Source organism: Amblyomma maculatum, chromosome 10 (assembly GCF_055883805.1).
Source record: "Amblyomma maculatum isolate TAMU_Amacu chromosome 10, ASM5588380v1, whole genome shotgun sequence".
Lineage (NCBI taxonomy): Eukaryota > Metazoa > Arthropoda > Arachnida > Ixodida > Ixodidae > Amblyomma > Amblyomma maculatum.
The window spans coordinates 137996111-138009698 of record NC_139353.1 but is presented as its reverse complement, the minus strand read 5'-3'; the positions used below and the strand labels follow the sequence as shown (position 1 = coordinate 138009698).

The window sequence follows — 13588 nt, the reverse complement described above, 5'->3', positions numbered from 1 at the left end:
GATGAAAATTCATTCACCGTGAGGTTCTGCTGCCAGGGAACAGAGGTAACATATGATGCATGACACACAACAGTATCCTGAACCATGCAGGGTAGACAAGATTAATTTGTTAGCGTGCACTGTGACATAGGCAGCACAAAGATTTTCCAGCAGTTTCCAAAATATATTTCAAGCTCATGGTTGAAAAAACTAAATACTCCTGTACTCCTGTACACTCCACACTAAACACACAGCACAACAGAACTCAAAGTCAAATGCAAACTGCAACACAGGGTGCTAAATAATATGCCACAGTAAAAAAAAACTTCCCTAACAAGTTTGATTTTGAAAAGATTCTCAACACAGCCAATCCTATTTTGATGTTATTTTGAGAGCATCCACACACTTCCAGAACAATGGAGCAAACCCCAGGGGCAGTGCTGACATGCATACTGAGAATACTGCCTAATCACAAGGAAAAGCTCTAGCTAGGTTTGCCCTTAATGATAACTTTGTGTAACAAGTCTCATCAGAAGATCAAATTCTCTCAAAATTTCAAGGGGCATTATTAAGCATGCGATTAGTTGAAACAGTGGACAGGTGAACTCGTGGACTGATGGTGTATGCTTCCAACAGCTCTTACACCCTCCAGCATCAATGCTCCAATTGAAAAGGAACCACTTGCGGTCAGGTTTGCAAACAAAAGATTTCATGTAATATGCTGATGGAACTCCAAGTGCTCAGGTAGCTGGCTTTAAATACTCCTGCAGAGTTGGCGGGCGCCAACCAAAGAACATACTGACTTGGGTGCCATACAAACATGTGTGGCAGTTGGCAAGTATGGTTGCCACCTTGTACATTTGAGGAACATTCTGAAGTAACAACTTCTGATTTTTCTTGTAATCCAAGAATGCGAAAAGATTGACAGTTTTCCTGAACCCCAACTCAACGGCGTGACGAACAGTGCTCATGAAACTGTTAAACAGCTGATGTTCTCGGCTGAGTGCAGCACCTGCATATGGCCGCATAAGGAGCCCAGGTAGCACAAAGTGGGCTATGAAGGGTGGGCCCCGGTGGGCCCAATGTAGGCAATGCAGGACAGCCCCGGTGGGCTCAATGTGGGTGCTGCAAGAGGGGCCGACGTAGGTCCGAAGGGGGCTGTCGACAAAGCCCCAATGGGCCCCACTAGGGGCCGATGCAGGCAGCCCTTGCGGGGCAGCCCACATTTTTCCGGCATTGTTAAAAGGGCACATCCCGCCAACTCCCCGCGATGGTCCTACTTTGGACCGATTTGGGCAGCCGCTTTGGAGGAACATTTTTTTTATTTCAGTTAGCCCCTCAGGTAATGACATAGGACCAATGCGGGTTCTATAGCGCTAGCCGCACTTGGGCTTGCCCATATTATTCTCATAGGGGTCCGACGTAGGAAATTGATGGAAAGCCCTAGTCCAAGTTTTCCCAATTAATATTTATGCACATAATCAAGTAATTATTCTATACATGCCAGCACTTTCTAAACAGCCACAATATTAAATTTTACAATAATTCATAACATTCATCTAGCCGAAATGACTTCATGTACATCTTGTTCAGGCTATGGAGATGTGTGTTCTGAACAGTAATATTGTGCTGGGAGTTGCAGGCTGTCCAAAGCAACCACATAAGAGGCAACAGTTAGCAATCAGTTTGTTTTAGTATTTGTAGCTCAATTTGCATGAGCGCGAGAACTAAAGCCATGTAAATTTCTAATCGACTAAACATGGCAACAACTGTTATACAAATCATCTATAACAGTAATTTAGGGCAACATCTAATGCAAATAAAGGTTGGAAACAATGATTATGCAATTGCACGCACGCCTTCTAGCCCCATTACGGCCGATGTGGGACCTACAGCGATTTTGTGTTAGCAGCCCCAATTAGGCTGGGTGTTGGTTTTGAACCTAAAGCCCACTTGCTGTTGCACGTGCCTTCAAATTCCGCACAAGGGACCAATTTTGGTATCATGCGGGCCCTCCTGCCTTCCACCCCATTACGGCCCATGTGGGATATAAAGCAGTCTTATGTGGGCAGCCCCAATTGGGCTGGACGTTGTTTTTGAACCTAGAGCCCACCTGCTGTTGCACGGGCCTTCAAAGTCCCCACAAAGGACCGATTTTGGTACCATGCCAGCACGCCCGCCTTCCAGCCCCATTACAGCCTATGTGGGACCTAAAGCGGTTTAGCTAAGTCTGCCTCATTTGGGTTTCACAAGGGCTTGCCGAAATTGAGCCCTTATTCATATTTCACCTGCCCTCAAGTAACCTACAAGGGGCCGATTGGGGCAGCATGTGGGTATGTCCGTTTTCTTGCCCCACTACGGCCGATGTTGGTCCCACAAAGATTTGATGGGGGCGGCCTCACTTCGGATCCATGAGAGCTTTCCCATAAAAAGCCCACATTTAGGTTGGATTGCCCTCAAATATCCGGCAAGGGACCCTTGTGGTCTGGATGCAGGAATGTGCTCTGCATTAGCCCAAGAAACGCCTCTATGGGACCCATGCAGGAGGAACAGGGGCAAGCCCAAATGGGGCTTGCCCACTTTTGCCCCATCGGGGACCGATGCAGGTTTTATGATGGTTGCCCCAGCCCCACTTGCCTACATCGGACCTACTGGGGCCCCACATTCTGTGCTACCTGGGAGGGGACGCAGGGGGTAGGCTGGGTCCCCATAGATTGCGAAGGTTGAACATTGTACGAGATCCAACAGCTTTTCATAGAGCCCACTGTCACGCAGGATACCTGCAAAATACAAAACAGTACTGAATAATCACAGCGTTTGAACAACAAATGGGGGAAATGTTGAAGCAAAGTGCACAGATTTGATTTTCATTGGGCGAGCTCGAGCCACGAGAAAAAACATTCTGCTAGAACATTTGTTTGCTGTCACCAACGTAGGTGCCTAATAGAAACATTCAGCAGGAGGCTTATGTTTTGTAGTAATGAACATGTAGCACTTGCTGCTGTTGCACATAAGCAAGCAAAAATATAAGGTTTGGTTCGGTCTATCAGGTTGAATGTCCCAAAGCAACTCGGGCTGTGAGAGACGTTGTACTGCTTTTGCGCTGGTATGGTCTTGTTAATGACAAAAGGGATCTTTGCATAACCTGGCATGATGCCCTCTAACTGATATAAATTCAACAATATACCAGCTTTAATATACAATGAACAAATTATATTTCGTGACGTCTGCAGTCCTGCTTTGTTAATACAACCCTCGTTAATATAGACTACTTAAATTATGGACAGTTTTTCTGGGGACCAAACTTTTTCAATGTGTTTATGCCTCGTTAATATTGGGAACTCATCTGGACAATGGACAAGAGGAAAATGCACATGTGCTGATTGGGGCCATGTACTTTTTGCCGTTACCATGGATAGGCGTGTGAACAAAATCTCTACTGCCCCAACCAGACGTCCAACTTTATGCATTTTAAGTGTAGGACACTACATGAATATAACGAAAAGTGCAGATGGCTGCGTGATGGCACTCTTGTTTCGTGGTTTCATTCTTTGGAGTGAATGGCTATGATAACTCACTCTGCAGCTTGTGCCGCGTAGAAAGCTTTCAGTAGTTTTTAGCTAACTGAATGCTGAACTGTAGCAGTGGTATAGTAGAAGTTCAGCCATTTATCCATGACAGGCCATCACGTGCACCATAACCCCTTTTCGTTGCAAGCTCTGATATACCTGGCATCTGAGTATATATAAATTTATTATGTCGAAAACTTGGATCCGCTTCACTCACCAGCATAATGCCTGTGCCCAGGGTAAGGTCCATCCAGGTCGCACACAATGCCATTTGAACACATAATGGCCTGATATGTAACGACATGGAGTCGTTTATGACCAGAAAAATAGATTTTCTGATTTTTGGTAGGCCTGCAGATGGGTCTAGCAGTGCCATCCACAAACCCCCAACAGTTGGTGAGAGGGGCACCTCTGCGATGAACTGCCTGCAATGAAAATAGAAAATTCCATTTGTGTGTGTGTGTGTGTGTGTGTGTGTGTGTGTGTGTGTGTGTGTGTGTGTGTGTGTGTGTGTGTGTGTGTGTGTGTGTGTGTGTGTGTGTGTGTGTGTGTGTGTGTGTGTGTGTGTGTGTGTGTGTGTGTGTGTGTGTGTGTGTGTGTGTGTGTGTGTGTGTGTGTGTGTGTGTGTGTGTGTGTGTGTGTGCGCGCGCGCGCGTGTGTGTGTGTGTGTGTGTGTGTGTGTGTGTACCTACATGAGAAACGCTTCCGTGCCATCCCTGGTATGCAACATTCCGAAAACATTTCTTTCGGACTATCGTGCGAGTTGTCAGTAAAGCAATAATTGGTTCCGTTACGATTTGAGACACAGTGTGCACTGAACCCCTATTTATCAGCAGACACTCTCTACTATTATGCAGTTGTCTGCGATATCAAAAAGCAGCCAAAACATTTTTTTTATTGGGCTGCGGAATGAAACTCGTCTTGCTTGACGTGTACGCACCTCAGAAGAACGAGCCAAGTCAGCCGGTTGCAGCCAGTCGTGCCTCCTCAGGTCCAGAAGATGACCGAAGGTGGTCTCAATGTGGCCGAATAGGGAGGACACAATGCTTGACATTGCAGAGCAATGCCGGCCGAAGATGGGCTCTAAGTCCCACCATCGATTCGGGTACGCCAACCGGCGTAGACCCATGAGCAACGCTTCTTTACCAGACACCTTGACGCCTTGGCTACTGAGGATGGTATCGGGCACAAGCAGCGATGTCTTCAGTGCGCCAAAATGCTCCTTGTCGAAACGGAACATCCGCCGAAACGACTCTTCGTCCAGGCAATTGACGTCCAGAAATCCGTTGTACGAAGCATAGCGTCGCGGCGCGGGCTCCCGGTACCGAAGAAAAAGGTCCTCTAAATCATTCCAGCTGAGGTCCAGATAGAGCCGCTGGTCGCAAAGTAAATCTGCCTGTGATCGCCTAACTTGGGCATCGTTTTAAAGCCACAAAAAAAGTGTCCTTATAGAAGAAGGCGAACGCACAGACTTGCACAGACCAGACGAACGCAAGAAACAAGAAACGGCTAGCGGCGATTCCCAGCGTGGATAGTCTCGGCCTATTTCGACTCGGTTTAAAAATTCAAAGGGAAAAATGTATTACTTTGCACATGTATTTGAGCTTTATATGTAACTTAATATGATTTACTTAGTGTTTATTATTGTAATGAAAACAGAGCAGCATGTATATCAAGTTATTTTTTCTGCAAGTTTTTCTTTTAAGCCATCATGGCGCTGCATGCGCGCAACGCTAAGTGACCGCTATCACCGCTATTCTAAAAGCAGAGGAAGAGGACACGTTCCCGTAACGCTATGCACGTACAGATAGGGTCCCCCTATTCTCGTTCCCCCTATTCTAAAACTCCCTATTATATGCCATTATCTTAAACATTAGTTCTTTTCCAAACCTATTCAATTGATTAGGCTTGGGGGTCCGGATGTGGGGTTAGTACATGTCTTGAGAAGACATGTACTAACCCCACCAACAACTAACCCTCCAACATGTCTTGAGAAGACATGTTGGAGGCAGCGGTGGCGTAGGGAGGCAGCGGTGGCGTAGCGGTAGAACATCCGCCTCGCATGCAAGAGGACCGGGGTTCAAATCCCGGTGCCGCGCAATTCTCCACCGGATGAAAAAAAAAAAAAAAAAAAAAAAAAAATCCGCGTGTCGATGGAATTGCATATACAGGTTTGGGGTGCGACCTGATGCCGGTGAACACCTCCGGCAACGCACTCCCTCACCAGAACAGGAGTTGGCCACCCTGGTGCAGTAATTGGCCACAACCTCCTATGATAAGCTCCATAAAACCTCGGCCCTCAGTCACCAGCGGCTGCGGAACAACTGACCACGGCGGCGGTCAGACCTGTGACGCAGCAGGGGGTGCTAAGAAAGCCTGGCTCCGCTGGACAGGCCGCCATTGGAAACTGACCCTGGCAACGTTTAATGCTAGAACCCTTGCTAGTGAAGCTAGTTTAGCAGTGCTGTTAGAGGAACTAGAGGGCATGAAATGGGATGTCATAGGGCTTAGTGAGGTTAGGAGGCCGAATGAGGCATATACTGTACTGAAGGATGGGCATGTACTGTGTTATCGAGGTTTACCAGAGAGGCGACAACTAGGGGTAGGTTTCCTTGTCAATAAGTATATAGCGGGTAATATAGATGAATTTTATAGTATTAATGAGAGGGTTGCAGGCATCGTAATTAGGCTTAATAAGCGGTATAAACTGAAGGTTGTACAGGCCTATGCACCTACATGTAGTTATGATGACCAGGCAGTTGAAAGCTTCTATGAAGATGTAGAATCGGCAATGCGAAAAGTGAAGACGCAGTATACTGTACTAATGGGCGACTTCAATGCCAAGGTAGGGAAAAAGCAGGCAGGAGACAAGGCAGTAGGTGACTATGGCATTAGTTCTAGGAATAACAGGGGGGAGTTACTAGTTGAGTTTGCAGAGCGCAATAACTTACGAATCATGAATACCTTCTTCAGCAAACGGAAGAACCGGAAATGGACATGGAAAAGTCCTAACGGAGAGACTAAAAATGAAATCGACTTCATAATGTGTTCAACCCCCGCCATTGTGCAAGATGTAGAGGTAATCGGGAAAGTTCGATGTAGTGACCACAGGATGGTGAGGTCCCGAATTAGCCTAAATCTGAAGAAGGAACGCAATAGATTAGTAAGAAAGAAACCCATCAACGAATTAGCGGTGAGGGGGAGGGCAGAAGAGTTCAGGATCTCGCTACAGAATAGGTTTTCAGCTCTAACTGAGGATGGCGAGATTACCCTAGAGGCAATGAACAATAATTTCAGAGATATCATTATTGAGTGCGCGGTAGAAGTAGGCGGTAGGATAGTTAGAGAGGATACCGGTAAGCTGTCTAAGGAGACGAAAGATTTGATTAAGAAACGGCAGAGTATGAAAGCTTCCAATCCAACAGACCAGATCGAATTGGCCGAGATATCAAAGCTAATCAATAAGCGCAAGGTGGCCGACATAAGGAAGTATAACATGGAGAAAATTGAGCATGCTGTAAAGAACGGGGGAAGCCTTAAAGCGGTAAAGAAGAAATTGGGCATAGGCAAAAACCAGATGTATGCGATAAGGGACAAGGCGGGCAACGTCATCACTAATATGGACAAGATAGTCAAAGTAGCCGAGGAGTTCTATACAGATCTCTACAGTAGCCAAAGTAGTCAGGACCGTGATGAAATTGGCGGTAGGGAAAAACAGTCAGACGTTCCACCAGTGACGAAGGACGAGGTCAAGAAAGCACTAGATACTATGAAAAGGGGGAAATCAGCTGGAGAGGATCAGATAACTACAGACTTGCTGAAGGACGGGGGGGATATCGTGCTAGAAAAACTGGCCACCCTGTATACGCAGTGCCTGGTGTCATCGACGGTACCGGAAGCATGGAAGAATGCAAACATTATCCTCATTCACAAGAAAGGGGACTCTAAGGACCTTAAAAATTACAGACCAATCAGCTTACTGTCTGTTACGTATAAGGTATTTACTAAGGTAATCGCCAATAGAATCAGGACAACCTTAGACTGCAATCAAGCAAAGGATCAAGCAGGGTTTCGGAAACGGTACTCTACTATCGATCATATCCATACCATCAATCAGGTGATAGAAAAATGCTCGGAATATAACCAGCCCTTATACATAGCATTCATTGATTACGAAAAAGCATTTGACTCAGTTGAAACCTCGGCGGTGATGCAGGCATTGCGAAATCAGGGGGTAGACGAGCCGTACGTGAAAGTGCTGGAAGATATATATAGTGGCTGCACAGCAACCATAGTTCTACATAAAGAAAGCAAAAAAATTCCCATAAAGAAAGGTGTTAGGCAAGGAGACACAATCTCTCCAGTACTATTCACAGCTTGTTTAGAGGAAGTATTCAGAGACTTGGAATGGGAGCAGTTAGGGATAAGGGTAGATGGAGAATACCTCAGTAATCTGCGATTTGCTGATGACATTGCCTTGCTAAGCAACTCGGGGGATGAACTGCAAATAATGATTGATGACCTAGACAGAAAAAGTAGAATGGTAGGCTTGAAAATCAATATGCAGAAGACTAAGGTAATGTTCAACAGCCTCGGGAAGGAACAGCAGTTTACATTAGGTAGCGAAATACTGGAAATAGTAGGCGAATATGTCTACTTAGGACAGGTAGTAACCGCAGATCCAGACCATGAAAAGGAAATATCAAGAAGAATAAGATTGGGATGGAGCGCATTTGGCAAGCACTCGCAGATTATGACTAGCAGCTTACCGGTATCGCTCAAGAGGAAAGTATACAACAGTTGCATCTTGCCTGTACTCACCTATGGGGCTGAAACGTGGAGGCTAACCAAGAGAGTTCTACTTAAGTTAAGGACAAACCAGAGGGCTATGGAACGAAAAATGGTAGGGGTAACATTAAGAGATAGAAAGCGTGCAGAGTGGGTCAGAGAAATAACTCAAGTTAATGACATTCTAGTGGAAATTAAGAAGAAGAAATGGACATGGGCAGGACATGTAGTGCGAAGAGAGGATAACCGATGGTCGCTGAGGGTAACAAACTGGATTCCAAGGGAAGGAAAGCGTAGCAGGGGGAGGCAGAAAGTTAGGTGGGCGGACGAGATTAAGAAGTTCGCAGGGGTCAAGTGGATGCAGCTAGCACAGAACCGGGTTAAGTGGAGAAATATGGGAGAGGCCTTCGCCCTGCAGTGGGTATAATCAGGCTGATGATGATGATGATGATGATGAGAAGACATATTCGCCTACCACTTCCAGTGCCTCTCTACGTATTTTAGGCTGCGTTACCTTTCCCAGCCTGTTCAACATTACCTTAGTTTTTTTAGATATTAATATTTACGCCTACTTTACTGCTTCTTCTCTCTAGGTCAATAATACTTCGTTGCAAGTGTTCCCCTGAGTTACGTAGCAATACAGTAACATCAGCTAATCCCAGATTTCAGAGATATTCTCCATCAACCTTCTTTACACATCACCTTAGATATCCTTACATATCGCGCGCAGTTTGCCGCGATTAAGGGCTGTAACTATGAAGTTTTCTTTGCGTTATTTTGTGACGCATGAATGATAATATTGCTGTTAAAGTAGATCTACCTACGCCTTTTCTCCTGTCCGGAACCTGGTTACCCAATGTTCTGTAGTAAATGATAGGTTTTCCTACAAAGCATACACACTATAGACTCGGATTGTTCGCAGATGGCCACGGAAATGTGTCTCGCTGCGTCGTCGCTGGACAATCAGACTCAGCACGTCGCCGCCGAGAAGCTAAGGAATATGCGTAGGGTGCTGTGGCCAGCCGAGATGTTCCTCACGGCGGAGGTGCTCGAAGAGGCGTACGCTAATTTCCCCGACAAGTCGCCATCGTTCGCGCATTACTGGATCGAAACCAGGCGCTCGTGGCGCGCTCGCCTCGGCTCAGTCGCTGGCTTGGAAGAGCTGCGAATCCCGAAGAGCTTCTCGGAGCCATATATCCAGTACGAGCACGTGCTGCACCAGCTTTCTCTGTCATTGGGTGCCCTGGCGCCGCCTCTTTACTACAAGGACGTCACCAAGGCGATGTTGCACGGTGGCTTGGGGTACTACTACGCCAAGGAGCTGATCAAGGCTTTGGACGTACAAGGCTTGCAGGTAAACTTCATACGGGTGTGCCATGGCTGGTTGAAAGGCTGCACCAGAAAAAGCAATTGGTGTAGAATAATACAAGTATCTTGTTTTAAGGATAACATGGCACTCTGACTGTAAGCTGCAACAGAGCGCCTTATTGAAAGGTATCTAACAGAGGAGCGTGCAGAATTGAACCAATTTGAAAGCACTTTTTGTGAATGAATATAAATGCTGAATGTTCAAATGTATAAATGCAGCTTCATTTTATTAGTTAAGGTTGCGGAAATGAATTATTATTAATAATATTGTCATTATGCGAAGTACTCAAAAAGGCTTGAGGCGATATACAAGCTGCATTCCTACAAAACACTTCTATATTCCTGCTGATATTTTTGGTAAACAAACGACAGTCCGTGATGTCAAACAGACGCGGTAGCACTGGCGAGATATGTTCCGGTTGCTATGTATCCAATATACCTTAGACGCAGCATTGGATTGTGCCACGCTTGTTTGTGAGTGTAATTAGCGGTTTTATAAGAGGTTGAGCTGCGGGCAGATGTGCTGCAAGCCACAAAAAGATCGGCATCCGTTTCCCCCGGCTTCTTGTAATTGGATAAAAGGGAAAGAGATGGGCAGTGGCCTTGGAGCGCGCCAAACATACCTCTTTCGAGATGGATTCCGTTCGCTTCGAGAATATCAGTGTTGAAACTTATCAGTTGAAACATGATTAGTTCTTACGCATAGTCGCGTTTGGTGTTGCCACGACTAGAGCAAGAATGAGTTCCAGCAGCTTGTTCATGTGTTCTCCTCTACGCAACAACGTTTAGGCATGATATGCCATGTGAGTGTGAACCTATTTAAGCATTTGTTCCGGTGTAAAAGGACACACACGTTACTTCCAGCCACCTTGAGCGTTCACACCATCCGCTAAACGCGATTTTGCCGAAGTCGCACAGGTGTTTGGAATTAGCTATACGCTCCGCGCACATCTAACTCCGGAGCGGCGCGCACCACCAATGGTCGTAGCTGCGTCCCAGAAGAATACATGTAGGCATGGCGCTCTGTGAGAGAATGTTCGACGGAGTTCCTGTTAAGGTTGTGTTCGCGCAGCTTCCCTCAAACACCTATCATGCCTTTTGAAATATATTGTTTTCAAATTTCGCCGCATACTTTGCCACAGTGCTCTTCAAAATTTACGCCAGCTGTGAACAAACGGCCACCTACTACGCAATGAAACGAAAACAAATATTCATAAAATTTTGTTTTCATGCTCATCTCAATGCGTCGCGCTCCTTTCCGGTGCCGGCTGCCTGTATGTATATTTGTATTATGTATGCGGACTGCCCGTAGTATGTATCGCGATGCTTAAAAATTCTTTGCCCTAGAAATGAGGTATCATGTATGCTTCTCTCCAACATTTTAAGGGCCTACTTGACTTTTCTTCACGATAGGAAGGCATCGCATATGCACTACGTAATAATAAAAATGCTTTCAAGGCTTTTCTGTACAGCCTTTGTCACAAATTTAGAGCTCACTCTGAAGCGCTGCGCAGCCGGCTGCACGGCCGTGTGGCGATGCGGCCTTCACACAAATCAGCAGCTAACAGGAGCCGTTAACTGTATCGTGTCATGCATTTAAAGGCGGGCCTTAAATGTCCAGCTGTTGGTAAGGCTTGGTTTTCACGCTTATTGTTTATATTTCAGCTTTGTTGTACTAGAACTGTAGTTTGTAACAAATTGCCTTAAGAACACACCTTCACCGCCAAAGGGTTCTGAGAACTTGGCTTAGAGCCTCGCCGTCGGTGCTTTACGGCTGCAAAACATCGCTACGCGGTTTAAAAATTTTGTCACTGTTTCTTTTAACGGTGCTTTAAAGGCCTCGTTCACCTAAAATCCGGTGCCGGCGTTTTGAGCGAAAATCACGAGCTTGGGGCTGCAAAGGTGGTAACTAGCAGCTGACGTGGCCGAGCTCTGAGTGGGCCTAGGGTTGTCTGGCGTTACGTATGGAAGGAACGGCCAGCTTTGTCCTCTCCCTGAATATGACAGGACGATATCAGAATCGGCCTTGCAGGACTGTCACGTTTCCCTAACTCACCCAGGCACGTAGGTAGGAGTTTGATAAAACACTGCTTTATTTGTGGGCTGGTAGCCTACGCTATCGCGTCATAGTTTTAAAGGTGAGCTTAACTGTCCCCCGTAATGTTTTATTTGCTATGGGACCCTTGCGAACAGTGTTGTGTCTGAAGCACAACGCGTGTACGATTTCAAGCAAGTACGACTTAGGTGTGATGAGGCGCCGCTACTGAAGGCAAAATATCAAAACTAAAAAAGATATATTTCTGGTGCTCCCTTGCTAAAATTCCTATAAATTTGCGCGTACTGTGCATGCTAAGAGTTGCGATCATGTGCATAACTAATCAGAGCCAGTTTTAAAGGCCTCTAAACGCTCATGTACCTTCTACAGCAGAACATTTCTTCTCTAGAATTTTACTTCATATGCCGCAATATATAATGCACTGTTTGCGAAGACGAAGTACTGGACAACATGAATAGAGAAACGAGAACTGTCTGCTCCTTTCGAGAACAGGCTGCTTACAACGGCACACGACTGGAATTCTTGGGCATAATTGTGTTTTTTATCTTCCTTTAAGCGAAAAACAGCGAGATAGGCAGCGAATATTGAATCTGAAAACCTCCACCTGATGTTACTGGAAGCAATGAAGCAACCGGAACTGTCATGTTGATAAATGTCAGGCAGAGGGTATAGGCGACCTACAAAGAGAACGTGGGGTAAAGTAACGACATCGATAAATCTCATCAGTCTCAGCACGCGCTCTGATTTTGTAAGAGCTAAGAATGGATTTCACTTATAGGTGTTACTGTCAGCACCGATGAATGAACAAAAGAATCAGTGCCAAGTTTGAGGCATCATTTCAAAAATGTGTGATGAGGGTGACTATTAATGTACATGTACGCATCCTTCTTCCCCCTCCCAATTCCCCTATTCCCCCGCCCCCGTTGCGAATGTGAATCTGCCTAGAATTCTGATGCCAAAGAGAAGGCGACAGACACTGCAAACGCTCAAATAGCAGCGTACTTCAATTAAGTCAATTGTTTATCGCGATGCAGTTGGCGCTTACTAGAGCGATATTAGCAACATGCAAGTTGTTTTAGATTGAAGAAAATCTACCTGATCGACAGAGATGCATTCATGCATGGGCTGAAACATTGTGTTCAGGAATGGTTTCAGCATTGAGTAAGGAACTAATCTGAAACACCTAATAAAGAAAAAACCGCTTTGAGAGTTTCTGCAGCGATATATATATATATATATATATATATATATATATATATATATATATATATATATATATATATATATATATATATATATATATATATATATATATATATGTATTCAAGGCAAGCAGGAACCGAAAGAGTCAGACTAGAGTCAAGCTCAACAGGGTCTTCTTTCCCCGCTGTTTTTGCCAAGCACGTTCCCTTGGCTGAGGTTTCGCTAGATAGTAGATAGGGACAGTGGGAATCTCGTTAATCCATTCATGCGCGTCACTAATTAGATGACGAGGCATTTGACTAATAACTAAAATGTCCCTGAATTGGTCAAGGTAAGGTAGCCCCCCGAGAATGTGCCTAATAAGATAGTTTTGCGTGGCCAAGTGGGCGAAGTAGAACTTCGCCATAACTGCTCATTGAGCCCACTTGACAGCACTGCAAGCCCCCGCTAGGGTGTGCCGCAGTGTTAGAAAGAAAAAACGTAAATTTGTTGATGTACAGGCAAAGAGTGGTAAGTCTCGGGGGGCAACGGGTAAAAAGTTATGCAACGCGCCGGAAAAGAAGGTAAATTGAGACATATTCGAAAGCAAGTAAACTGAACCCAAAAACACTGAGGTTAAGGTAAA

At 45.5% G+C, this 13588-nt stretch overlaps 2 protein-coding genes across 2 annotated transcripts in view; one reads left to right on the top strand and one right to left on the bottom strand.

Annotated features, from left to right (window-relative positions):
• Positions 1–719: 719 nt before the first annotated feature.
• On the bottom strand, positions 720–6035 carry LOC146177542 (uncharacterized). The gene is made up of 5 exons (XM_084581588.1): positions 6026–6035; positions 4489–4958; positions 3766–3973; positions 2655–2759; positions 720–1033 (listed from the first exon to the last, which is right to left on the bottom strand). The coding sequence occupies exons 1-5, from the start codon at positions 6033–6035 to the stop codon at positions 720–722; spliced, it is 1107 nt and encodes a 368-aa protein (XP_084437714.1).
• A 3223-nt stretch (positions 6036–9258) lies between these two features.
• LOC146177541 (neprilysin-4-like) overlaps positions 9259–13588 on the top strand; it is a 192207-nt gene continuing 187877 nt past the window's right edge. The window contains exon 1 of the mRNA XM_084581587.1: positions 9259–9690. Coding sequence (XP_084437713.1) covers positions 9259–9690 — 432 coding nt within the window. The remainder of the gene's footprint in view (positions 9691–13588) is intronic.